Below are 27,340 nucleotides of genomic sequence, written 5' to 3'. Positions count from 1 at the left end.
TGTAAAGCTGCAGGTGACAATGACAAATGAACTACTCTACTGGTATTTAAAATTGGATAATTAGGGCATGTCATGTAAATGATCTTTTGTGATGCATTCTTTTAGTATAAACTATTTTAAAAATCCAGAAAAAGATTCAAGAACACAGTCATATCTCAAGTAACTGAAGAAATGTAACCCATGGCACGGGCTGAGGTGCACGCCAAGACTTGTAGATGTGGATCCAGTTGTTGTTTTTTTTTCTGTTGTAAAGATAGAAACTATTATCTCCATCAGGAAGTGTTTAGATTTTACTCCAAAATAAAATGTTGGCCTTGTTATTTCGGACAGAAATCACACTGGCGTCATAACTTAAGAGTGTTGTTTTATTTATAGCCTAAATCTTAGTATTAGCTGTATCATTTGGGCTGTATAAAGGTAGGATTATTCTTCCAAAACACACCATAGAAGGTTATGGCCTATTTAAAAAAGTCAAAAAGGCTAGTTTAGAGTTGTTAAAATACCAGGTCTTTGATGTCAATAAGATATTACTAAGCTTTTTATTTAATTCTATTTTCATGTAGACGGTTTTATTCTAAATTAATCCCAAATGCAAATGTCCCCTTCTTCTCAAAACCTAGCCAATATAGCCTAAGTCCAACGGCGGATATTTTTACACAGTCTCTAAAGGTCAGCTGTGATACACTCCAATTAAGGGCTCAGTTCATTGCAGTTCTCTGTTGTTTTATTGTGAAAGGTTCCGCCGGATGTCCCTCTCTCGCATCCTCACGAGGTCTCAATGCTGCTGCTGCTATGGTAACAGTGGGCGGGGTTATCTGGTGCCACTCTGGGCTTGATGCCGAGATGAAGCGCGAGTCCTCGGTGACCACATTACTGTAGAGCCGTGTGAGCCTCGCCACTTTACAACTTCTGCCGTGCGCCGTGCGCCGTGCGTCCTCTCCGCGGACTTTTACGCACACCTGCCCGGACATTCTGCCTCAATTTGGAGCTGATTGTGCGTGTAAAAACGGGCCGAGCTGGACCTGTCGCACATATCCACAGCAGCAGTAGCAGATTGGGCTGGTTGTGTGCTCATGCTGCCCACAGTCTGTGAGGACAGCCGCACTAGGATAAGACTTTGGAGGATTGTTTGCGTGGCGTGACAAGGCGACGTGGGAGAAGAAAAGAAAAGGCTGATAATGAAGCTTATCTGAGCTTCTACAAGGCATGCAAAAGGTGCCCTACCTGCGGATCCAGTGCTGAGCCCCCTCGAGTTTAGCTGAGGGACAGAGACTGGGGAGCAGGCGTGTGGACAAAGGGCTGATTTAATCTGGGGATAGCCTACTACAAGTGTGGACCATGCTTTCCTTGTGCTGACAGAGGACTCGGAGCACTGAGGGACTCTTGTGTTGTTTTATTGGTCACAGGCAAAGACGAAGTTGGCCATACTCAAGTTTGTAGTAACAACAGCACGCTCGTTTACGGCGCAGTTAAACGTGCGTATCTCACATCGATCTGCCGTGTAACATTACCAGCGTGCTCTTACCCGAGAGTCCTGTGCTGCGGTGTTTTGATCACAGGCTCTCCAGAACTTTAAATGCGGACTGGTTTGCGGTCAGCGAGTGCACAGCCGAGTTGCCCGTGCCTCTGCCCTTTTCATCTAAGCCCAAAGTTTGCGTTTTGTCCCTTTGTTAAGGCGCTATGGAGCTGACACACAGAGGCGTTTTCTTGTTGTGGTGTTTGGTCTTGGACTGGACTCTTCAGATCTTTGCAGATGAAGGTAAGTCTGGAAAAAACTTGATTTCTTTATTTTAAATGTAAATGTGTTGAAAGTCATATAATGTTCATTTTGGGAACATTTCTGTGGTTAGTCTTGATTTTCCCTTTTGGTGTTTGTTACATTGCATTAGCCTAGAAGTGTATTCTTGTCTCCAAAATGTGTTTATCTCGTGTCTGTCTAGATAGGAACTCTGATTAAGCACCTCCTCTGTGCTTGAAGAGTCCTTACTTAATTCACTGGTCTTATTGAGTCAACAAAATCATTCTAACTAGGAAGCGTGTACCAATCTTGAGGAAAGAAGTCTAGTCTATTGTATGAAAATATGTGCACATCCATACTGGCAACAACATTTATGATCCTTCTGTTCTGTCCACATTTCTATAATCTTACATATTTCCTTTGGGCTCCATATACCATAATAGTAAAATGGTAATGCATTTTGAAGTTTACCTAATAAAACTTCCAATCATCAGTGGTACTGCTGCTGTACGGATAACACAAATAAAAAGGACCTCCATCTTCCTGTGTTATAGCCTTTCTGAGTGCTGACACCCCAGTAATAAAACTGTCCATTTGGCCTCCTGATATGTCCAGGAAATCCATTTCTAAGACCCCACTGCAATTACTTTTCAGTTTGAAGTCATCAAAAGGTTCCCGGGGCTTCTTCCTGAGGGACCCTTAACAAGCTTACCCTAAAATCAATACTAAAACATTCTGGCATTGAAGCTAATACACAAGGCTGATGTGATTGCTCTAGCCTGATGGTGTGTCTCCGGCTTGTGGTCAGAAGCAGTGCTGGTGGAGAACACAGATGGATGTTTAAAAGGCGTTTTAGCCCATGGTATTTAACAGGGGAGGACACGAATGTACAGCTTTGGAGGAGATGCTTAAATCCAGGCCATCATTTGCATTAGCTTCAGACAGCAGACTTGATGTTAATAATTAGATATAGCCCCAGATCGGCTTTGTGAACCCTGGAAGGACGAATGATAAAGACCCAAATTAGCTGTCATAATGCAAGGGAGAAATGATGATGAATAGACTAAAGTGGTGAATTTAATTTTGCTTAGTGGCATAAACCGGCTTGGTGAGCATTTGCCTTATTCTGCTTTCATGAATATGTTTTATCATGCTTTATGAATTGTGACATACTCTGTGTCATACTTGTTGCATACATCTTAAAAACTCTTGTATTAGTTTTTAAGTCTCTTTTAGCATGCAGTGACCAGCAAAATTGTAAGGTTTTATGCCTGATCCCATTACTCAAGCACACATAGACTTAGACCAATTTTAATGATCCACATAGGACATTACTAAGACACAGTAGCGTGCACATCAGTATGATAACCAAAATAATAAAAGTAGCAAAAATATGAAAAAAACTTATGTAGCAATTGTTTTTGTAAGTTTAAATAAAATATAATAAATAAATGTAAAATATATCCAGGCTATAGACACGAGATGATGGGTTTAGAAGATTAAGTGAATGGACAAAACGGTTAAAGTTATCTATAAGGCTGAGTTGTACATATCCAGGCTTAGGACTGGCACACCTGATTATTATTGTTCATAATAAAAGAATGAATAGTTATATTTTAATGTGAAGGCATCAAGATTTTAAGAAAGTAGCTGTATTTGTGAAACTTTCTATTGCCCTATCAATTCTTATCATGGCAGGCATTTAATTGAGAACAACACTACATATTTGGAAAGGAAATGGGCTTGCTTCGAATAACAATACTCCCTCAAACAATGAAACAAAGTTGGTCTTTTTGTATTTGCCCAATCCAATCGATGGTGGCAGTAAACAGGAACAGCGTGTGAGCATGCCTGACTTCACATATTCTGTGGCAGGAACACAAATCTGTCAGCCGCGTCTGTTTTTGTGCTGGTCACTTTGTTAGAGCCACACTGGATGCCTTTTCTGCAGGAGTTTTATGACTTCATGCTCTAGACTTTCAAAGCTCATGGGTGTAGTTTGTGTAATGACACCCGTGGATTACTGAAGGGTGTCAGGTGATGGTGGGGTTGCTGTGCGTGCATATCCAGTTCAAGATGTTGCAACATGAAGTTGAACATGGAAAATGTTTTTTTTTGGGGGGGGTTTTGACAGAAGGATCATGGGGATTTTGTTGTGAAAATCTGCAGACGGAGATAAAAAAATGTTTTCATTTTGGTATTTTTTTTCTTTTTATGACACATAGAAATGAGATGAGAAAATTATTTTGTAGTCGACTTTGCATTTTGTTATTGATGGATAATACAAGTATAAATTCTACCTCTATGACAGCTTCTCTAGTTAGCATTGTTTGAGACCAGTGGTTCACAACTAGCTATATTTATGACTATATTCTTAATGTTTTCATTGTGAATAAATATAATGAATGTTATATTTTATAGCTCTCCAATCCTGTATTACTTCCTGCTCCAAAACAATGCTAGTTATTTGTCAAATACTCCAGGCTGGACTAATGACTTGGTGTAACTGAGACTCCCTTAACGGCTTAACACCTTCTGTGATGGATCGACTTGGTGATGTTTCCAAACAGGTGTAGCTCCAGCACAATGTGGGCCACAGGCGCGAAAAAGGCAGCATCCAAACCAGGGCTTGTATCGCGTCCACCAACCACCGCGGCAGCTGCCTCTCTCGCCAAGTGTGAACAAGACGTCTAGTTTTCATGTCTGGGGTAATGGGCCCCCTCTCCCTCTGCCAACACACTCCGGATCGTCCCACCCTCTTGTCCTCCACCTCACAGGGAATACTGTAATGAACTGATGGGAGGGCAGATGAAGCGCCCAGCTGCCAAATCTCTCTCCTCCTTTAGCTCCAACTAAAGGATAAATGAGTCACTTACACACACCACTTGCTTGTCGGTTCGCCGCGTGGCTTGCTCTCGTTTCCTTCTGTCTCTGTGAAAGATTAAAACACAGACCTCTTGATCAGATAATTACTTGGCTTGAAATTAATAACAAGCTTTGGGTGGAAATTAGTCTGGAGGACTTGCTAAATCTCACTACACCGAAATGCAGGCACACAGCTCTTGTACCCTAACACATAAAACACCTCCAAAAGTATAAAACCTTTTTAACAGATCCATTACAATTTTTATAGTGCGTTTGACTTGAAAATACGAGCTATACAGTTTTATTCCACTCACTGCACTGCCTTGAGACTTTGCTATTCTTTGCCTAGTCTCTTTTTATTCTTCCCACATATCCTTTTCCCAAACACTAGATGCAGCATTGTGACAAAAGCTTTGCAGTCTCTAAGCTGTAATGACATTAAAAGCATTGGCAGAGGTGATGCCGAGCTCCAATCTAGACAACACAAAGACAAATTTTCCACCCTCGCGGAGAAGAAAGCATCACTCCTTTTTATCTCAGTGTCTTTAAGGCATCCGTGGCGGATTTGGGATCACCTTTGTGGTCAGCGGAGGTTTAACAGATGTGAAGACTCAGCTCGTTAATCTGTCACTTCACATAAGAAACACTTATTCCATATGCTAATTACCGGGGAATTAGCAGAGCCTCTGAAGTTTGTGTGGCTCTTTGGTGACATCTTTTTGGCTAAGTCATCTTCTCACACACAATAGGATGCTACTGCATCTGCTGTCTGCCTCTGTTCACTAGTCAGTTTTCTTACAGAACGCAACAGCCAGTATAATTTGTTTAGAGCGCCCCGGTCTCACTGCCTGACAATATTTTGAAGCTTGGGAGTGATGGAGAAGGGGTTGGGGCATCACAACCTGTCTTGCAGTGCCGGCAGCTCCCCACAGCAGTTGTTTATGCTGTCTAAAACCGAAGCCAGCCAAAATGAAAAAGGTTATATAACACCTTTCTTTTGGATGGAGACCAATTCTTCCAGTCTGCAAAGTGAGCTACCAGTGCTGTAGGTATAGGCCAGAGGCAAGGTGGGACTAATGAGCATGAATATGTGCACCTTCGCTGACGTGATTTTCATACATACAAAATGCTGTGAAATATTACCTGATATGTTGCACCATTGTAACACACTGACAAAGACTGCAACATTTGCCCACAAGCACAACTTTGCTGTAATCGTCATTGCTCTGCGCTAATGCCCCACTGTGAACAGGAATAACTAATGTATTCAAATCTTGTGCTGCACTGTTGATTGGTGCTGGTATTTTGGTGAAGGCAGCTGGGTTGGCCGCTTGCATCTGTATGTTGCTTTGCAGAAGGGGAGCGATAATGCTGCAGCTTAGCCTATTTTTGAGCCAGTTTTACTGTTTCAAAACTGTATTCAAAGGGTTAGTTTTGCAGACTAAATAATAAGTCTCCCCTTATTTGCAGACTAACAATGACCAACCAAAGTTGTGTCTTTTAATGATTTTGTTCATTTGGATTACAATATACATCTAAGAATGTTACATATTACTACAATTATTTTATAAGTTTAAATTGTTCCCCTCCATTAAGCATGTGTGTGATAGTTTCTTGTTCTGGAGTCACTGAAGACTTTAGAAACCATCGTGGACTTGTCATGTGTTCACTTGTCACCACATAAGTGGCAGCATGACTGGTACATATTTTTACTTAAACACAAGCTTCTTCAATCAGCAAATGTAGAGAGCTGTGGTTTTATTCTTGAGCTAAGGGCCTCAATCCCTTCTTTTACAGACATGTAGCCTTTTCTCTTGCTACTCCTTCCACGTCCTCTGTCTCCTTGATGTTTGACTGGTGCTATGCTGTTTTCTCTTGCTGACTGTCTCCCTGCCGTAGAAATGTGGATCGCTTCCCAGAAATCCTTTTAAACGGAACCGATTTTTATACGAAAGGGATTTGCATTTAAAGCAACACCCCACCCCCCTTCTTTCACCCCACTTTTTTTTTGCAAGCCCATCATCCATAGCACCTCGATATGATGATTGGCCTCCTCAAGTGTTAAACAGGCGTCTGAGAGCTACAAGTACCCTTTCGGATCCAGCTTGCGATGAGGCAGTGAGGAGCCGATTGCAGGTGGATGGATGGGTAGGTTGGTGAGAGCAGAGGCAGCCACCTCCTCTCCAAACCCCCCCCACCCCCTCACAGCCCATGCATCCATGTCAGGCATTGAGTTTGGAGAGCACTGGTCTGTCCTCCACCCACACGGTGCTCTGCCAGAGAGTGGGACACAATAGGGACAGGCTGCAGCAGTACAGGGAATGAGGCCACAGCCTGTCAGCCATAAGCACCAAGGAGAATGGCACTCGCATACAGGGATGGGCCCGGCTTTGAAGTGAGTCAAGGGGAGAGAAGGGGAGGCTCCAGAGCAGACAGAGTAAGCACAAGGGGCAAAGCCAGGTGCACGTAGGCCTGTCACAATAACACATTTTAAAGTGCCATATATTGCTTAAAAATGTTGACAGTAAATTAACTAAAAAAATATTCTAAATGTAAAACGTTATTAAAGAATGAACAGCAATAAATAAAAATAGCAGAAAGAATCATTCTAGTAGTTAGTTTGTATCTATAATGAGTCATGGAAGTTATTTATTTAACATTCTGCAGCTCAATCTTATTGTAATAGAGAAAAATGACAAAAGGTTCCTGACTACAAAGAAAAAGTACGTACAATAATTACTGGCCCCCAAACATGGGAACCTCATTTATTGAAGGATAGTTTTATATAGTAAATATCATGACAGGCCTGGGTGCATGTCACATAATGAACTAAATATGTAGGTCTCACATTTGCATTGGGTAATCATCCACTCCTGCAGCTTTATATTAGGAGACAATTTGTGAGAATGAGATCAAGAGGCCTTTAATTAAAATACAAAAAGAATCTATATTATACGTCAATCATTTAAATTGATCTGATACCAGTGCTTGACTTATGCATACAGGTATTATTGTCTGGTGGTGGCTGTTGTTGTTTTATTAAAAAACACTATTACATGGTATAGCAACACCAATTCATCTGAGAGCGGATGTGTGAAAAGAATTGATGTAAAATTTCTCCCCTGCACCGTCGGTATAGAGCTAGTTTCATATAAGCCTGGGATATTTTTCTCCAAGCGGCATGACTTGACCTAAATCTTCATGTTTGATATGCCTGTTTTATGTGGAAATGCAATCACTAGGTTACGGTAGGCAGCAACATCCTGCGTAGTTGGCCGCACCTTTATGCATGCACACGACTCCGGTAAGTCTCTCTGGGCTTGTCTTCATATACTGGGCTGAACCAAGTGGGCTGTCTGCTATATACAGCAGCGGCACAGGCATTCCTGAGCAGGCTGCCCCCCCTCCTACCTCCACACATCTTCAGCTGCTCCAAAAGGGAGAGGGTCACCGGTGTTAAAGAACCATTCGACACCTTCTCTGCTTCATATGCACCAAATCTCTCTGCCTTGTGCCGTTGCTCCTTCTTTTGCTTCTGTGATATTTGATTACTCTCTCTTCTCGCTCCTCTCATTGTAAAGTTGTTGTTGTCATGAGCAGGTTAATATTCCTGATTGGACAAAAGTGTGGTTTTCAAACTGTTTGTAAACTCATAAATTCACCCCCTGCTGAAATCAACATTCTGAGAGTGACTGAGAAAAGGGAAATGATGTCGCTCATGTGAATTCAAAGAAGAATATGTTTATCCCCACTATCAGTAAATATTCTGCTGTTGTGGCTCATAGCGATGCATGGACTGGGAGCATTAGCAGTATCACCAAAGCGGCTATTGTTGTTTTTTTCACATAAAATACTTCTCCTGTCTGAATAAAGGGGAAATCACACTCAGAGTGTGCTCCCGTGTATCTCTACATAGATGTGTCAATCCTTGGATGGTTTATTTAGCTGGAGTCTGCACTGTTAGCTTCAAGCTGTCCACCTCCCACAGCAGATTAGTCACTGAGCACTCTGTGTGAGACTGGATACATGCATTTCTTAAGCAAGTTTCTTCCTCCGAAATGTAGATTGCGCTTAAGAGCTTTCATAAAAGGCTGTTTAAAGTACAACAGTAGACATTTTTGGGGCTCACGGATCATGGTTTGTTAGATGGATCGCAGCAGTGGGTGACGCCAAGTTTCTCCTCAAACGGGATTTGAAAATGCTGTGTCACATAATGTTCGTGATTATATCTAAAAACACACTTCTGTGGTTTGTGTTCTCAAGCATATGTCAGTTTCTTTTCCTTCTGAAGTGGGATAGAAACAGCCAAACATCAATTATTGTCTCATTAACCACATTGCAGTTGATGAAACCAAACATTTCACCATTTCAAATAAGTGAAGTAAATTAGGCCTGTGCAACAAAAGGTTAAATAGCTACTAACATTGAAAGGTGGTGGAGCTTTAATTAATTAGTTGGTTTTATTAGTAAACTCAGTATCTACAAATGGTTTCAATATTTTGGCTTCCATTTTAAATAACATCAACTTTTGTGTTTTGGGGCTTGAATGCAGCAGTTGAAGAATACCCCACTGTCAATAATTCAGCATACATGATCAATAATAGATGACCTGCATATGCCAATAATTAACTTGTAGTTGTCCAGCTGTCCAGGCCTTGACATCTCATTATTTGAAGCAACCACGAACACAGCAGACTGTGCATCACCTGCTGCTTAGGAAGATCATCCGGCTTTTCGCACCACAGGGGTCCACAGTATCCACATTGCAGGGAGTCCAAACCATGTCTGACCGTGACCTATGACCTCTCCACAAGCACCACAAAGGATGAGCAGAGTTTGAAAGGGGAAACATACCATTTCCCAGGGTGCTTTTGTAGTGATGACACATATAGTTCTGCTGAGTTGCCTTCAAGCCTGTTGTAGAAGATGAGAACAAATCTGATGCTGGGTTTGTTGTTGGCTTGTACAAAGTACAAGTCGATGGATGCTGCAGGCACAGATCAGGGAGGCTTACCAAAGACTTTAATGAATAGTTTTCCCAGGTTTCCATTGAAGTGAAAGGTAGCACGGTATACCTGATATGCCAATTATCTTCTGGGACTTTAGAAAAAAAAGATGTTACAAAAGATGTTATGGCTAAGGCTACAAACTTGTCGTTTTATTTCATAACAGGCTGACTATATGGACTGGATTATGTGTTTTTGCTGCCACCATATTGCCTATTATCAAAACATTGATAATCAGATAGAATTTTACTATCGTGACAATGCTGCCATATTGAACTCTTTTATTGTTCTTATTGTCATGTTGTAATTCAGATGGTAGGTATCTCTCCTCAAATCTTCTCCAAGTTTCCTAATGAAGAGCTCACCTCCCCAGATCTGCTGACTTGTTTTGTTTTCTTTCAGCAGTTAGTTAATTGACAGCCAACTCGACAAGTAGCAACCTTTTTACGTCATCTGAAAAAGTCGACCCTCCACAGAACAACCTCAGTGTAATTGTCTTTCATGACCGTATCTGTGCACATCTGTTTTCTAATCCACCTGCTTTTAATCTGCAGCATCAAGGTCTTTGCTCAAAAGGAATGAGAATTTTTCAAGCTTTTCGGAGGTTATGCATTGAATTTCAAACATTATGAAAAAATGCTCCCTGTATTTAACTAAATCAAAGGTGTCAGCATTTTTATTCAGCGATTGGTTATATGCTGTGCACTGTATCATCTTGATCAATCAACATCTGACCCAAAAGTTACAAGCACACCTCAAATATCTGTTTAGTGCCTAGGAGTGGGCAGCCAGAATATGTACTACTTTATAGTTACAAGCAATGTTGCTGTTAAATGTAAGAGTAAAAAAGTATTACTACTACTTGAGTCCTGAGTAACAGTTTGGACTTAACATAAATTTAATAATTATACTTTTTCAGTTAGTGTAATTGTACAGATATAACATTTTTGCACAGATTCTGGTATTTCCAAAGACGCAACAAAAAAACCCCAAACAAATATGTAAGAGTAAGGTGTAAGAGATGCACATTTTTGTCAGTCACAGTGGGAAGAGTAACTAAAACATTTACTAAAGTAAGAGTACTGTTACTTCAAACAAAAATATGACTAATATTATTAAGTAGAAGTAAAATATGGTGGTCTCAGGTTACTCAAGTAAATATGCTACCCACCTCTGTAAATGTGAATGAAAGTTATAGATTTTCCCGTTAAGCTGAGAAATCCAAAGTCAGAGGTGCACTAGTCTTTTACAGTTATATCCTCCCAAATCACATGATGAGTGCTTTTAACTTGCTTCTAATTCATCGCCATCTCAATGCTTCTGCACCCAGGAAGCCACCAGAGAGTTGGTATAGCCTGCAACATTGTTCTCCTGAAGGCGTTTTTAGTTTTCCATCGAGTTATTTCTGAGGAGTGCAAGAGAAAAGTGCTGGCCATAATTGGAAGTAGCGGGAGGTGAATTCACTGCAAGGCCCGATCAATATCCCAAAGAGGAGAAATATGCTCTAAAGGCAACGCATTCAAATCAATCATACACAACACAGCACTGGTCATTAAATGTTTAGGCTTCATTTTTTTATTTTTATTTGGGGCATCTTTGAATAATGAGCTATTGGCCAAATCTTTGAATAAGAACAATTTTCTTTTTTTGGCGGCACATGCACATAAGCGGCACATACGTCTCCGTCTGGTCTTTTGGGAACAGTCAATGGCCTTACAGTCAGGCTATGTGTGTTTTGTTTGTCGAAAGAAAAATGCAGTTGGAGTCCAAGATGTACAAGCAGCGCTGAGCAGTTGACACCGTGGGTCAAAACTCATTACTTGTAGGCGGTGCTCTAAAAACACCACTGAACCAAGTATGTCTCAAATTCCCCCTCACCCCCAGCTAACCCCTTTTTTATACAAAGTTCAACTCCCGTCTAATACACAGCGCTGCGTTAGATTTTGGGGCAGGTGTTTAAACATACTGTTACTGTGTGAACGCTTTAGAAAACACACATCATTTTTAGTTTTAGTCGTGGATGTTTGAGGAAAGGTCAAACCAAGGGCATTGTTAACACACCCAGTCCTCCCTGTCGTAAATTAAGATTAAAACCAGCTGCATTTGTCCGTACAAAATTAACATATAATTAGTTTTAAATTAGTTATAAATTTAGTTAAATATTGTCATTATGAGTTATAAGGCAAGGGCTTTATTTCACAAGATTTACACAATAAGACTTTTTTTCCTGCCGTCTTTGTATTTGGGCAAAATAACTCGAAATTCACACTTGAAACTTTGTGTTTTACAAATTGACTGTTTACTTAAAAGTGTTGCTCACATCATTCATTTACTCTAAAACCTCTTTGTTCCACCATTTCCTTTTGTGCAGAACTTGTCCGTGCTAAAATTAGAAAAGATTAATATGGTTATTTTCCCTGAACTAGAATCATAAATTTAATCTGAACAAAAACAAAAATCTCACATTCCCCCGTTTATTAAGAAAAAGAAGAAGAAATAAATGGTAGAAGAATGAAAGAAGAAGAAGAAAGAAATGGTATCTGTGCTGCTGTTTTTGACCTCAGAGATTGATGTAGCAGGCTTTCTCAAAACATGGCAAGGAAATCATTAAAGGCGTAGTGTGCCTATTGAGCGCTCAAATACTGTGTAAACTTGAGCCAAAAGATCCAGAGGTCAGTTATAAGAGATGTGTCTTAAGCCTCTCCGCTTTCGGTCAGCGGCTGCAGGTCCCAGCTGTGTGGAGACTTGGGGCTGCGTTGACCGTCCAGTTTGAGGCTTCTTCCCTGATCCAGGCCATACATCCTGTCCTGGGACGCTGACCAAGCACCCTCAGATATTCACATGCAGACGCTGAGTGTGAAAGACAAAGTACAGAGTCAACTATTAACACCTCCCCTTCAGCTCCTGCTCCATACGTCAGCGGGGCTTCAAAGGCTTTTGTTCAGATGGAGTTAAAAGGGTTAAGATGTCAGCACAGTTACATGAACAAAGTAAAAATAAAAATACAAATGTTGTTTACACTATATAAACATTGAATATGTCTTCTTACCACTGGGACAAGAAGTTCGTGTACAAGTTCAGGATTTTTTTCTGAACGTCTGTTTTTGTTTTATTATGCGCACTTATCTCTTGTGTAATAGTAAAATCACTGTTAAATAATACCTCATGTGTTTTCTTTAAACATGGGATTATGGGAAACATTTTTTCCTCAAACTTTTTACTGTTTATCATAGATTTGAGATACTGTTTTTACTTACCAGTGTGCACTTCTTTATTAGTGACCCCTACTAAATTAATAGCACACTACTCTGCAGTGAATTGCATATTGATTTAGAATTTATACCTGGTGCCCTTCCCGTTGCAATTCTCAATCTTGGGACTGGCTCAATACTGCCTTATAAAACTTTGATGCAGATTTTGTTTATTAGCGTTACTATACTGTCAATACCCAAACCCCCTCATAGTCAAAGAGGTTTGAGAGTACAGTAGGTCATTTTTGTTTGCTCAAAGTGAATCCTTGCTGTGTGGGCTTACTCGGGCTTTCATGATAGTAACTGTATCCTCTTCATGTAAATGTTCTGAGTGTCGTCAACGATTAACACCTCTCCCCTCTCTCCTCCCATCTCCTTACATTAACAGACTTCAAAGAGCCTTTGTTAAACATGTAAGGGGTTAAAGAGTGATTTGTGGAGTGACTGCGTTGAAAGATGTGAATATTTGGCTCACGGTCCGCCTCTCCACCAAAGACCCGGAGACAGGAAAGGGACAGCAGAAGCAGGAAACTGAGGTCTAATCCCTCTAGACACAACTCACTCTGACAAAGCCACATACACTGACCATTAACTTCTAAACATCTCTGTCCTCCTGCGTACGCTCCACTGCCAAACAATAGAGACACGTGACGGGAAGGTCCCAGCGCTGGAGCTGGCAGCTTTAATGTGTGCGTGGAGCAAGTTAACCTCAGAGGCCAAGGACAGTGGCACATTTTAAAGTCACACTGGGTTTATGCAAGAGAAGTGGGGATTCCTTACATCATGTTTTCCCTTGTGCTTCAATCAACTACATTTGGGAACAGGAGGAATTATCTACAGGACATAAGCTAAAGTGTTTGAACAACTTAAACAGTAATTCACTACATGATGTTGATGGCATGATTCAGTACAAGAAAGTGACATTCAGAACACTATAAATTGTGACTTTGTTTTACTTTACAAGAAAGTGTGGTTTTGGTGTTTTTTTACTCTTGTGAGATGTCCTTAAAAACTAGTTACCTGAACCAGAGCATGGTCATTAGCTGTGTATAGCTGCTTGGTCTTTTTAATTGGGAGGTCTCCAGCCAATCCTTTGTCAGTAAAAGCATGTTGTTAGGAGCAGAGCAGAAGCAATTGGACTATTCTGTGTTAAACTGTCGTAGGCTGTATTGTTTATTGTTTCAGGAAACCAATATAGAAAGCACTTTATCAGTTTCACTAAGACAAAATATAATAATATATAAAATAATAAAAAATAAATAAAATCCAAATCAATGAATGTGACAGGTTCACCCTGCTGTCAGGGTGGCTGTAGTGTTTGCCAATAACTAAACCTTTCATTGGCATACAAAGTTGTCATGGTGCCTGTGCTCATTGCTATGTAAATCCAACTGTAATCAAAATGTGTAAACAATGACCAATGTGAAATCCTTTTAAATGGAGGTTTGAAATCGCTTAAGGCACCAGAGCATCCCAAAGCTTGTGTGGTGTTAGCATATTAGCTTTACAGAATTTGAAACACACGTTAACATTAATCTCCGAGACTCTTTTGGGTTTTGTGTGATACCTTGAGGATTTTTATACATGTATAAAATATAATTTTACCGCCTCAGGAAATGGGACAAATATTCATAGTGGCATCTTTTGAGTAAAGAAATTTCAGCTCTTTGGTGAGCTCATTGGAATTGCAAATTTACAAAACATCTCACAAAGTCTCATGTCACCTTTGTGCTCCTTCTAGGATAATAATCACTTTCTATCAAGTTGCAAGTTGTGCATTTTGTTTATTTACATTTATTAAAATACAAAATCAGATAAGAACCAGCATAGTAGCCAAGAATTTATACACCCTAGAGAAGCATAAATACACGGGTTACCTTAAATATAGTTTGTTGGCTGTTTCTGTTCAGTCAACTAAATTTAGTCTTTTACATGTTATAACATCTCCTCTCCTCCTTTCCCCCTCTGAGTTTGCAGGCCTAATTGGCACTCTGTTTCTTTAATTAAAATCTCTTCTAATTGTAACCAAAGTGCAAATGTTCCTAGGCCTATAATTTCCCTATTGCGCCGCTGAGCCATTCGAGGCTGCAGGGGAGGAGTTTCAAGTGTGAATAATGCAAAAACAGAGCTTCACATCAAATAGGTCTGGTTCTGATGATTGAGGTCAGTCGTCTAAAGCCCCAAGACTACTGTATAGAGAGCGATGGTGTTGGATTCACTGCATAATATATGCCTTTGTCAACCATCCAGGCTCAGGTTAGCGTTAAAAGAAAAACCTGTACAACACCCGCTATTGTTGTGTCCAATGATTCCCAAAATTTAATACTGTCCTTTTGCGTGGGACTACTGTGACGCTGAGCCAAACTATGTCAAACTTCTTTTGATAGCTTAGCCTACATCAATTATTCACTAACTTTTCACACCAAGTGTCAGAAGAGTTTTGGCCATTTTCCAAGTACCATCTTAGCAGAGACTGATCTGGAAATGAATGACCCAGGAGGAGGTGTAGAATGCTTTAATTATCCTAGAAGTTCAGCTTTTTGTTATTAATGTGCAACTAAAGTGGAAGAAAACTAACAAATAAAACTTGCTAGTACCATTACGAGAAGTTTGTTTACAACAATGTCCATACCTACGGCATTACATTTTGAAGAATTACATTCGTCTTCAAAATTATGTTTTTTTTAATTGAAATACTAACTAATTAAAAAACACACACACACACAATCTATCCATATTGATAAGAGTTTCAAATTTCTGTTTTGTCTACTACTAATACATGGGCAATTGTACTGTAATTACTGTACTATTGTTTATTTTGGGTGGTAAATATGGCTGCATGACGAATCCTTATTGTTTCTCAGTTTTTCTAACACTCGGGGCAATTTTCCGGCGGTGGGTGGCCCGTCGCTGCTGAAAGAATGCAAGAGGGAAACGCCGACTTCCTCTCGCCTACCTCCAGTCTGTATGCTTGAGTGAAAGGCAAGAAGGGCCGAACGAGGGTAGCAAGCACGTAATAAGAAACACTTAGCATCTCACAGAAACGCTCTTGTATCCAGCCTCGTAAAGCTTAATGACAGAGTGGCGATAAACAGTGATTGGGATGCCCCTGGTGCTTTTTGCTTCTTCAAAAGCCCGGGCAGGTGTGCATACGAAAGAGTCACATCATGGAGCAGTGTTCACAAATTTATGTCAAGTGAACTCGATATGCTAAATGCAGGGACATCGTCACTGGTCTGAATACTGCTATCTCATTAACTACATTCACCACATATTTTAGGCAAAAACACAGTAAGTAGATACTAAAGTCAGTTGACTAGAAAGTACTACATAACTACGCTACTATTGAGAGGGAGTAATGAGGTATATTTATTACTATCTGGGGGAAAAAGTTTCAACAGAGATCATTTTGTTATTGATATTGGCATTTTAAAATTGCATTGTGTAGCGTTGTTGTATAAGTTGAGTAGTATTTGTTATGTTTTATTTGTCTACATTTCTAAAATATGAATTGAGGCTGTATGCATTTAAGCAGTTAATATAGATTTTCTTTCATCAAATACTTTTTGATGCTTGATACTTGAACAATTTAACTTAATATTATTTTGATAAAGTAAACAGTATAATTTCTTACAATCTTTGGCTGCTACCACCATTTTAACACATGTACCCATTTTCCTTTATATTCTACACAGCACGTCCACAGGCTGGAAAAGTGGGATCCACACTAATATTGTATAATTTAATAAGACACATTCAAGTCATTTCACTGAAAGAAGAGATAAATGGGAAGAGGAGGGAGGAGGCAGAGTTTGTGTGAAACGTATGAAATTAGCAGGAGATGAGAAGTGAACAGCTGTGGGTGTGATGGAGTGATCAGTACAGTCATTATGGAGTAACAAGATCCATAGAGTCACGTACTTACACACACCATTTCATCTACTGCCATCCTTTACTGTAAATTAGTTTGTATTAAAATGTTTATAAGGAAAACAAAAGGGCTTTTAATATGGAAGCAGCAATGGAAATGTGAAAGATCCCAAATGGTAATGTGAAATAACAGAGGGACAACCATTTTGCAATAGAAGCCATATTTACCATAAAGTAATGACCGCCTGTGCTCAGAGCTGATGTTTTACCAAATGAAAGAGCATGTGGCAGAACGTGGGAGGTGGGACCAACACATTGTAAACAGAGGAGAAAAGCAACACTTCCACGTTGTCGAGAATAAATGTTGTCTTTTTTACATCTAAATTTTATATGAATGCTACAGTAAAGGAAAATGGGTTGAAATGACTATTAAAATGTGATTAGGTTCTGACCCGAGTGCCTGAGAGAGTGGTAGCAGGTCACAGTAGCAGCTGTCTACAAGAAGGGCATTGCTGTCTACAAGAAGGGCATGAGTAGACTCTGAGAAAACTCAGGTATTTCAGTGTGTGCACCAAGTTGCTGTAGATTTTCTACCAATCTGTGATGGGCGGCACCCTGTACTCCACTGTGGTCGTCTCGTGGAGCAGCACCAGCAAAAGGGACATTGGACGGATTGACAAACCGATCAGTAAAGCTGGTCACGTGATTGGCTGTGAGCTGGAGACATTTGTCACAGCGAGGGACAGGAGAACACTGGACAAACTGCTCTCCATCATGGACACTCTGCTCCTCATCAGACTATAGAGGGACGGAGGAGCACAACAGCTCCGCTCACACAGTGAGCGATACTGGATTCATGTCATGCTCCATACAACTGTACAACAACTCACCTTTATGTTATAGACCTCATGTCAGGTCAAGTCATCATGTCATCTTTGCACTGTTTCTCCTAACCCACCTCTGGTATATAGCTGACATATATTTTATAGTTCAAATATTTTTTTATTTGTAATTATACAATTGTGTAATTATGGCCTATTTAACACCAGTATTTTGGTATTCTTGCTACTTGTATTGAATTTATTATTACCACTTATATTTTTGCTCTCTGTTATTATATTATACTGTGATGTCTGAGCGTCTGTGTCCAAATAATTTCCCCTCTGGATTAATAAGGTTTGTCTAAGTCTAATATAGAAAAAATTAACTTGGGCTGCCGGTACATTTTTGGGTCACCCTTGCAAATCGTCTGCTTCTTTGTACTGGTTTATTGATGATTTGCTTGTTACGAACACAGTGCCGTAATATAGAATACGTTTTACAAGCTTAGTGCTTCTAAACAAGTGTATTTTTATGATCCTTTCACCGTCTGAAGAAAAAAAGTGTCCCTCATTGAAAATTTGGTGCACAGAAATTCATGTTTTGAATACAGCTGGGAATGTGTGAGACGGTATAGTGTGAATCTAGGTCGCCAGACTTTACTCCCCAACTTTTTATGGAAAGTCTAGTTCAACAGAACATCTTAATAACCTCATGGATAAACCTGCACCAAAACCCACATTTCTTTAAGCTCCCTATTCTCATGCACACAATCTCTCATCACGACGCAGTGGAGGCGTATTAAATCTTGTTTATTGGTAAATCCTAACAGGCCGACCCTCCAGATGAGCTTTGGAAGGGAGCATGTTGAGGAGCACCATCCCATCAGCTCAAATATGAGTCACAATTCAGCCCAGGCAATCTGCGAGGACAGCTCAGGAAAAAGATGTGCTCAAATGAAAGCAGCCTTTTCACCTCCACCTGGCTGCACCAACTTGCATGCAGTGAAGTCTCACGTTTTAGTGGGATCCTGAATCATTGCGGGACTGCTCTGTGCCAGCAGCCTGCCCTTCAAAAGATTACAAAAATCAATTCTATTGTAATCACACATGGTGACTGGGGAGGGTTTAAATCTTTCCATACTCGCCCCCCTGTCTTTATGTTTGTGTCTGTGTAAGCCTCGTCGATACCCTGTTTTCACTGAGTCCCCTTTCTGTGTGGACAAAAGGCTCATTTTGCAGGTTTAGAGCGACCAGGAGCATGATGTCCTATGGGAGCAGCACAGGCAGAGCAACAGAAACAAATGGATGCAGGGAGGACTATTTTAAAGTAGTAGTGAGCATGTTCCTGTAGATGTAATTGACTGGAGAAACTCCATCTTCTCTCCTAATCCCAATGTAAGCCATGGCACCTACTTGGTATGCAGCTCAGGCCCCAAAATATGTTCTCAGAATGACTTTAAATTACATTTCTCTGGATGTTGTGGAGTTGTGGCTGCTGTGTGTCATTTTTACATGGCCTCACGTGTATTTTATATCTCCTCCACAGAGGTCCTGATGAACACCAAGTCAGAGACGTCTGATCTGAGATGGACCATCTTTTCACGTGCCAAGCCCGAGGTATGTAACCCAAGATGCAGTCTGTTATCTGTATTCCTAACACAGGCCTCATGATGGCGGGGCTTTTTGGCTTCCAGCTGTTCCTTTGTTACTTTGTCTATAAAAGAGCTCCATATATGGCAGGTAACTGACAGAGTCAAAGAAACACAGGCCGCGCACTGGGCTCAGAGTGTATTAAAAACAGATGCTTTGATATATCCCATCAGCCTTGGCCTCCATGCGTAGCGCCCACAGTTTTGAACATTTGAGTCAGAAAAAGACATATTTGTAATGTGATCAGCTGAGGAGCGGTTGCTAAGGGTTTGTGTGCCAGCAGAATCAGTGACCAAAATCGCTCCTCTCGCTAATGTCTCTGAGGGAAAATGGTTGGAGTGATGCTGGCAAGGATATATCTGAGACAGGACGGAAACACTCGCTACTCCACAAACGTGTCTGCGCCTTTGATTCAAAAAGAGAGGAAGATGATTGGTTTTCAGAAGCCTTTCATTTGCATCAGTATATCAAAAGTCCCATTTGTAAGAGTAAAAATATGGCTTGATTAAATTTCTTAAAGCTGTCCTCGGTTGAAAAATGTGTTGAATGACAGGCTCGATTGGACACACAGTGTGAGCTTTTTGTAATTTAAAAAGTGCTTTCATTTCATTAACATTGTGGGAAGGGGTTCAAGCTTTTGGCATGGTTCACGTCTATTCTTCTTTTTACTTTTCATCGCCATTGGTTTAGACGTCTGATGATAATAAAAAACCTGTACACAATGGCTCCATGACTCAGAGCTGTTTCTGCCATGTAAAAAACATGTACAGTATCTCTGTTCTGGGACGAGCCTTGGCCCCTGAGCGTTCTGTGTGAACCGCCGCCGCAATGAAAGAATATGACGACTGCTTGCTTTTCTGTTGTGGTATCTGAGCCGGGACCCTCCCAGCACAGAGGGGCACAACCTCAGCCAAATAGCTTCAGGATTAAACATAAAGTCTGACTTCTTCTGATTGTGTTCAGGAGGATTTTTCAGTCTTGAACATATATTTTATATCTAGGTTTACTTTTGTCATTGTAAAAAATCTGGACTACGCCTAGTTTTAGTAGCATCAGCTTTAACCCAAACTGGGGTATTAACTGCTAACACGTAACATATTTTGATCACAATGTAGCCATTAATTGTTTTGAAAATGCTATATTCACCAATAACAACATATTTATTGGTTAACATGTTTAATAAGTTTCACTTTCTCCTCCCTTTGCTCCCTTCATGTAGTTACTCCCCCTTCAGAGCACTATCACAACACAATCAGCGTGTATCCCACAAATAAAACTACTGCATATCATATCAGGTTTGTCAAGTTGCTGTGTAGTTTTGTGTCATGTTTTTTGTATATTTATGGAGAACTGTCGTGTGGGAGCAGGGGTCATGTATTCTTGTGGGCAAAGCATTCCACGGAATCCTACAAACAACTGTAAGGAGGGTTCAAATAGGTATCGCTAGATTTCTCAAGCATGCGTGATGACGTCTAAAACCTCTACAGGCATGTTTTTGATGAGGGAACATCATTGTAACAGGCATCAACTTCTTGGAACCTTTAATCATGTTCTTTCTCATCATCAGTAACTCAGTCAAAGTTATATTTTTATGCATCTTTCAGTAATTTGAATTGTCCTGCATTTAAGACCCTATTGCTCTGAAAATTCCTGTTTCAAACTATTATTTTGTATAATATTTTCCCTTTGTTGTGTGCTAAATGAACAAAAAACTAAATGATAATTGCAAAGTCTTATAGATTATAAGTATATCACAAAAAAAATGTGAATGTTGAACCATTTACTCCATCCAGCTTTTTTTATTTGGTATTGCCATTTTATCAAAGAGTGTACAACTGCATTATTGTACCTTGAATGGCATGTTTTCACCTTGTACTTTATTTTGACACATTATCTACTTTCATCTATTTCCCTGAAGTAAATCATACATAATGATCGTTGAGGACCTTGAAAGAGCCCCCAAAGCTATCTCCTTAAATAAATGCTGTCAAATCTTGCCTATACTTAGTTCTTTATTTGTTTACACAGTTACAGTGGTGTATGTAGGATGAAAGGGAAGTTCCCAGTGCTTTCCTTAAAGAGATTCAGACCTGGGTCTACCGCTGCACAGTAATTCATTCAGACTGGTATCCCGCCTCACTCCACATATCATCTGCAAATGGATTTTTAAAGATTTGCATATTTACATAACTGAATTTCTGATCCACAAAGTTCGGCAAACCTGCTAAATTCTGTCCCGACTATGTTAATTTCTTGCTTGTTTGCTCCTCGTGGGAACATAGTGATGCTGAATATGTTTGCTGTTGACTCACTTCAAACAAGAAGGCTTTTAATGCTGCTTAGGTTTCTTCAGAGGGGCTGTACTTCATGTTATTTGTGTTGTCCCTCTGCATCTGTGTTTTTGTTCCAAACATATCTAAGGACCAGAAGCTGTGTATGTTTTGGAGGTTTTGTGCAGCCGTGTGCCCTGTTTGACAAGTAAGGCCTGTATTCCCACTAGCGGAGACACAGCTCAGTGGGACGAATGATTTAACCACTTAGATTCAAATTTGGCTTGGTCTAGACTCCACACCAGGCCTCATCTGCACGTGACAGGTGCAGTGCAGACAAGAGCCAACGACACTTTGAATACTGTTGGGATGAAAGAACTTTTTGTACGTCTGTTTATTTTTCAGACTCGTGTAAAATGTTGTAAAGATTTGAGAGTGTTGTGAAAAGTGACTTGAATTTTTTAGGTCATGAAAGATGTTTGTTCAACCTGAGCTTTGACAAGCCTTTGTTCTCTCTTTCCTCGCAGTGGGAGGAAGTAAGCGGCCTGGATGAAGAAAATAACAGCGTGAGGACTTATGAGATCTGTCAGATGGACAGCTCATCGAGCCAATGGCTGCGCAGTGGCTTCATCCAGCGCAGAGGAGCGTCTCAGGTGTACGTGGAGCTGACATTCACAATGATGGAGTGCTCCTCACGGGGAACGCACCACCGCAGCTGCAAAGAAACCTTTAACCTGTACTATTACGAGGCTGACACTAATGAAGCTACTGCCACTTACCCACCTTGGATGGAGAATCCATACGTCAAGGTACAACCACCTCATACTCCTTATTGTATGCTAATAGCACCATGTATGAACAAGGTCTTACCAGGTGCATTTGTACAGACATTTCATTTCATGGCTAGATCAGAATCGGCTCATAGTGGTAAAAGCATTTTCTGTTCTGCATTTTTTTGCCTTTCAAGGTGTGTTATTGTTTCAATAGATAAAATGCTTGCAGGAATATCCAATCTACTTTGTAAGCCCATTTTCTGTCCTGTGGGTTTCATTTTCACAACAAATGGCTCATGAATGCAGCACTTTTTTCATTAAAACGTTTCAAAAGCTGCAGTGTGTTCTTAAACATAGTGACAAAAACACACAGTCCTCGCCTCAACTTTACTACCTTTTAATAATGTAACTCTGACAGAGAAATAAAAGTGATGAAATGTTCTCTGTGATGAATCACCCATCACAAGCACGTTTCAGGTCCCCACAAGTTCAAAGCACTCGCTCTCTAACAAATGGGGAAGAATGGCTGCCAAAAAGGTAGAGCATCAATCTGAAGTCACTGTGCTTTGCAAAGTGATCAATAATGTAAAGCATATGTGTAGTTTATAGGATAAAATGACAAAAACATACTGAAGCATTTGTGCTGCTTTTAGACTCAAGCCTGAGATTTGGACTCCTGCCATTACATAATGATCTTTTGTCTTTCTTCCTGCTTTAGGTGGACACAGTGGCTGCAGACTTTCTCCTGAAAAAGGGAGGAGCACGGAAGTCCAATGTGAAGACCATAAGACTGGGCTCCTTGTCCAAGAGGGGATTTTACTTGGCATTCCAGGCCCAGGGGGCTTGCATGGCTCTGCTCTCTGTCAGGGTGTTCTTTAAAAAGTGCCCTCCTCTGGTCAGCAGCCTCTCCTCCTTTCCCGAGACAATCCCTCGGACCCTGGTCCAGGAGGCTCAGGGCGTCTGTGTGGAGCATGCTTCTTTGCAGGGGCCCAGACCCCACCCCCCAAAGCTCTTCTGTGGGGAGGACGGCCAGTGGGTGGGCCAGCCGACCACATCCTGCGCCTGCCTGCCTGGGTTTGAACCATCGGAGGGCGGCACTAGATGCACAGGTAATTGCTCTTATGGTTTAGATGGACACAGGCACGAATGCATTGAAAAGGAGAAAACAATGGTGAGATGTGGGTGGGGTGCTCAGGGGCTAAGAAGGAAGTTAATGAGGCATGGGAACAGATGTGGCTGTGAAAGAAGCCGGAGAGGTCAGATGGAGCTGCACTTATCTCAGAAGGGAAGAGCGGGGTCAAACGCTCGCTGCTGGGGCAACTTATGGTCGGCCTTAGATAGAGCGTGCACAGAGGTGGAGGGGGCATGGGGGCTGGTTTGTTGGGGTTAAGATCATATCAGTGTGAGAAGATCAAAGCTAAACAGACAAAAAGAGGAAGAGCCAGGGTGATTCTCTCAGGAGTCACGCTGCAGCTCTGCCTAATGAGTCCAATTAAGAGGCTTGGTGCAAATAAGCCCCCCACATGCACATCCTCGTGCACAAGCTGCACCAAAACTCATAAATATTAACGATACACAATCTAAACATGGGGAGTGAGAAATAAAGCTACATTTTTAGAGAAACCACTCAGTTGCATCTGTCGTGTCTGAAGGTACGGCTCAGTTTGATCTCGGTGGGGGGTGTAATGATTTTTCATAACAAAAAAATAATTTCCAACATTTTGCTTGTGGTGGAGTCGAGTTGGCATTTCAGTCATTCTGTCACTTGAAGAGAGCTGCTGGGAAGAAACACGCACACAGCCATAAAGGGAAATTGCCTTTAGAGGGAGATTGAACAGTTAATTTGCTTCTCGCGCTGGCTATTTCAGAAAATGAAATTGACATCTAGGTTTATAATTAAATAATTTTGCCGTAATGCCATTATCTGTTGTAGACAATACATTTTTCTGGGTCAAACACAAGCTTTGTCTAATGTAAGGTCTTTAAGTGCATTTAATTGGATAGATGCACTCAAGACAAAAAAAAGCTCATGTATGATTTTGTGCTTTGTAGAGATTTGTTGCTTTGTAGTCCAAGACGAAATATTGTAATTGCTGTCATAGTTATATAGACAAAGAAATAACAAATAAACTTATTTCTAATTTTAAAAAAAGTCAAAATGCCATAATGACAGGTGATGTTTGAGTTTATTTTAAGCACTTTTCAGTTTTTTGTCAGTAAGGTCATTTGTAGAAACACAATAGTAGTGTTAATTAGCGAGATCGGCATTGTTGGTGCATGTGGGACCAGTGCTTGGTGACCACTATTATTAGGCTGTTGCTTTCAATCAGGAATTGTTTGACAGATCAATCTTTTTGTTGGCACTGTGTTTGGCCAAATTACTATTTTGCTTTATAAACTTAACAGCTCTCGACCACCAATCTTGTTTTGAGCAATTATACCAAGCTGGGGTATCTTGAATCACCCTAATTTTCACTCTGTCCCAGGGCTGACCTTGCAAAACAGGTCCATGCTTACTCTGCCCCTCTCGATGAAAATTAATGTTTATTGTTTTAATGAAAGCCCGTTGCTGCACTGAGCTAGAATGTCAACAAAGAACATTTTGGTGAGCGTATGTGACATTCAAACATCGGCATGGTGAAATAAGACACAGATAAAATAGAGAGTCATGCATGTGGTCAACTCAGTTGGTACATGCCCAGTTGGTACCACTTTATTATAACTCTACCTTTAGCATAACTATACCTTAATTAGCCTTAGTGAACAATGAACAAAGAATTTATAATGAATACATTTCTACAAGAATTATTTAAGTCTAGTTACTACTACTGATTGAGAAGTTACCAAGATTGAATCATTCTTAATGGACTCTTTGTTTGTTATGAATTAAGTATTGGTTTATGCTTTATTAATGCTAATTAAAGTGCACCTAGTTCTTGAATTTTGCCTGATAGATGGTGTCTCCTATTCCTCCCTATCAAACAGGTTTCTCAAGTAGAGTTAATATATCCACTACATTATCCCAGTCTAAATCTTCTCTGATCTTTCTGCACTTGTTCAGGCCCATTTTTCACTACTGTGTCTGGGTGCTGCGGCTGTTTATTCACTCTGCCTTGTTTTTGTGGAGTGGCTGGAAAGTATATTTGGATCAATTAGCCAAGGCAGTTCAACATTAGGATTCCCAGATGCTTGTTGATTAGCAGCTCATTATGTAGAATGGGTCAGATACACTTGCCTGATAAACAGTGTGTCAATGACGAGCACATTTGTCCCCTTAATCCGCTTGACAATCAGATTCATTGCTGAGATTGTCTGCGTTTTATAGCCCTTATAAGACGTTATTGTTTGTGAGTGTGCCACCATCTGGCAGCATAATTGCACATTTAGTTCGACCTGGGTCATGCTAGGACACACTGATCATAAAGCTTTTGTGTAATGTAACTTTGAGGAGGTCACAAACCTTCTAATGGACTTCTGTTTTTCTGGTGTCTTCTTTAGCGTGTCCTGTTGGTCAATTCAAATCTGGGACTGAGGGCCAGTGCACAGGCTGCCCCGGGTCCAGCTACACCACCATCAGAGGCTCATCAGAGTGCACCTGTCGCCCAGGGTTTTTACGGGCAGGAGGAGACTCTCCGGATGCACCCTGCACTGGTAAGTACACCAAAATATATGTCATATATAAACCTATATATATATAAGTCACAATAAACAATTTGGAAGTATGATTTCTTGCTTTACAAAATATCTCGATAAACAACAATATGCAAAGTACTTGATACCACTGTCATAATAAATTAAGCAAGAGCCTTCCATAAACACTTTTCCTATAAGCAGCAATAAATAACAGAAACACTAAAATATTTAATTTGCGTTTATAATAAGTATAAGTGAATTACTTGGCTTTCGACAGTTCAAATCTTCTTTGCACTTGTAGAGAACAAGGGCAAGATTTGAGCTTGTGCATGCAAAAAGTATTGAACTTTCCCAAAAAAATTAGTTCCATCCATCATAATCATTAACCTTCTTACTGGCACCACTGTATGTGTGACAGTGTCTGGTCCACAATAGTACATTTAGAATTTGAAAGAAATGATGACAGTGTCATAAAACTAACAATGGTAAGTGTATTGTATGAAAGACTTACTCTCTAATAAAGGACCTAACATTAATCAGTATTGACACTGACCATTTTTTTTGTATAATTTAACTTTTAAACAGTGACAGTACTTGTTCACCAGCTGCCTCTTGTCATTCCTTCCCTTTCCTTGTTCCTCTTCAGTTTTCCAGCTTTTGTTTTTAAATGTCTATGGCACATTTCTCCTTTCTCGGGTGTCATTTAGCCAGTCTCCTCTAATCTGCTTTGTGTCCATTGTAGCTCTGCTGGGCATTCAGATGCATTTCTTTGAGGCAGGTTGTTGGGGGCAGGGCTGGGAGTCCTAAGTGAAGTAGGCATTGATGCTCTTAAGTGACACCTCCATGTGGACTCAGGAATTTCAATTCAGCCACATGTTGGATGTGTGAAAGGAAGGCACGTTTTAATGAGCTGCAGTGTTGGGAAGGCCACAAAACAGAGGATGTGAAACTGGCATCATAATGTTGTCGATCTGGAGTCTTAACTGGAGTCACCAGGGTTAACTAGAATTTGCATCCATATAATTCATTGCCTGTTGTATCTGTAATTACAAAGGAATATCATAATTGTTCATCACTTTATAAGCCTGATCCTATTATATTTTCTGTTTTTGCTGTTATTATCTCATCCAATTCCACACATAGCTTTAATTTCTAGTTTGCAAAATTGCCAACCAGCTCTGCCATCTGTAAATCACAAAGTTATATTTCCCAAGTGTTTTGCTTCAACATGATGTAAAAATTGGTCCTTTCAGAATATTAAGTTGTAAAATGAATCCTACTTCCCAAATGTTAAACTCTGAATTTATATGCACCCAGATTGCCTGTGATTTTGCCCCTCTTGGGCTTCCAATGAGAACGCTATTAGCACTTAAGTTAGCTGCAGGCTCACTGACAAAGCTCTGTCTCCTTGGCAGGAACAGAAACTCATTCACAGTAGCCGAGTGGTAATGCTGTTTAGTTAT

General features: G+C 40.5%; 1 protein-coding gene across 1 annotated transcript in view; it reads left to right on the top strand.

The window, feature by feature from the left end:
* The first annotated feature begins 803 nt into the window (after positions 1–803).
* Positions 804–27,340, top strand: part of ephb4a (eph receptor B4a) — a 35,641-nt gene continuing 9,104 nt past the window's right edge. Inside the window, exons 1-5 of the mRNA XM_033979079.2 lie at positions 804–1,759; positions 19,098–19,168; positions 21,999–22,280; positions 22,963–23,353; positions 25,743–25,895. Of these exons, the coding sequence (XP_033834970.1) occupies positions 1,681–1,759; positions 19,098–19,168; positions 21,999–22,280; positions 22,963–23,353; positions 25,743–25,895 (976 nt within the window). The 5' untranslated portion in view covers positions 804–1,680. The remainder of the gene's footprint in view (positions 1,760–19,097; positions 19,169–21,998; positions 22,281–22,962; positions 23,354–25,742; positions 25,896–27,340) is intronic.

This window comes from Periophthalmus magnuspinnatus, chromosome 14 (assembly GCF_009829125.3).
Source record: "Periophthalmus magnuspinnatus isolate fPerMag1 chromosome 14, fPerMag1.2.pri, whole genome shotgun sequence".
Taxonomy (NCBI): Eukaryota; Metazoa; Chordata; class Actinopteri; order Gobiiformes; family Gobiidae; genus Periophthalmus; species Periophthalmus magnuspinnatus.
The sequence above is the reverse complement of the archived record's forward strand: the minus strand, read 5'-3'. Positions and strand labels throughout refer to the sequence as shown.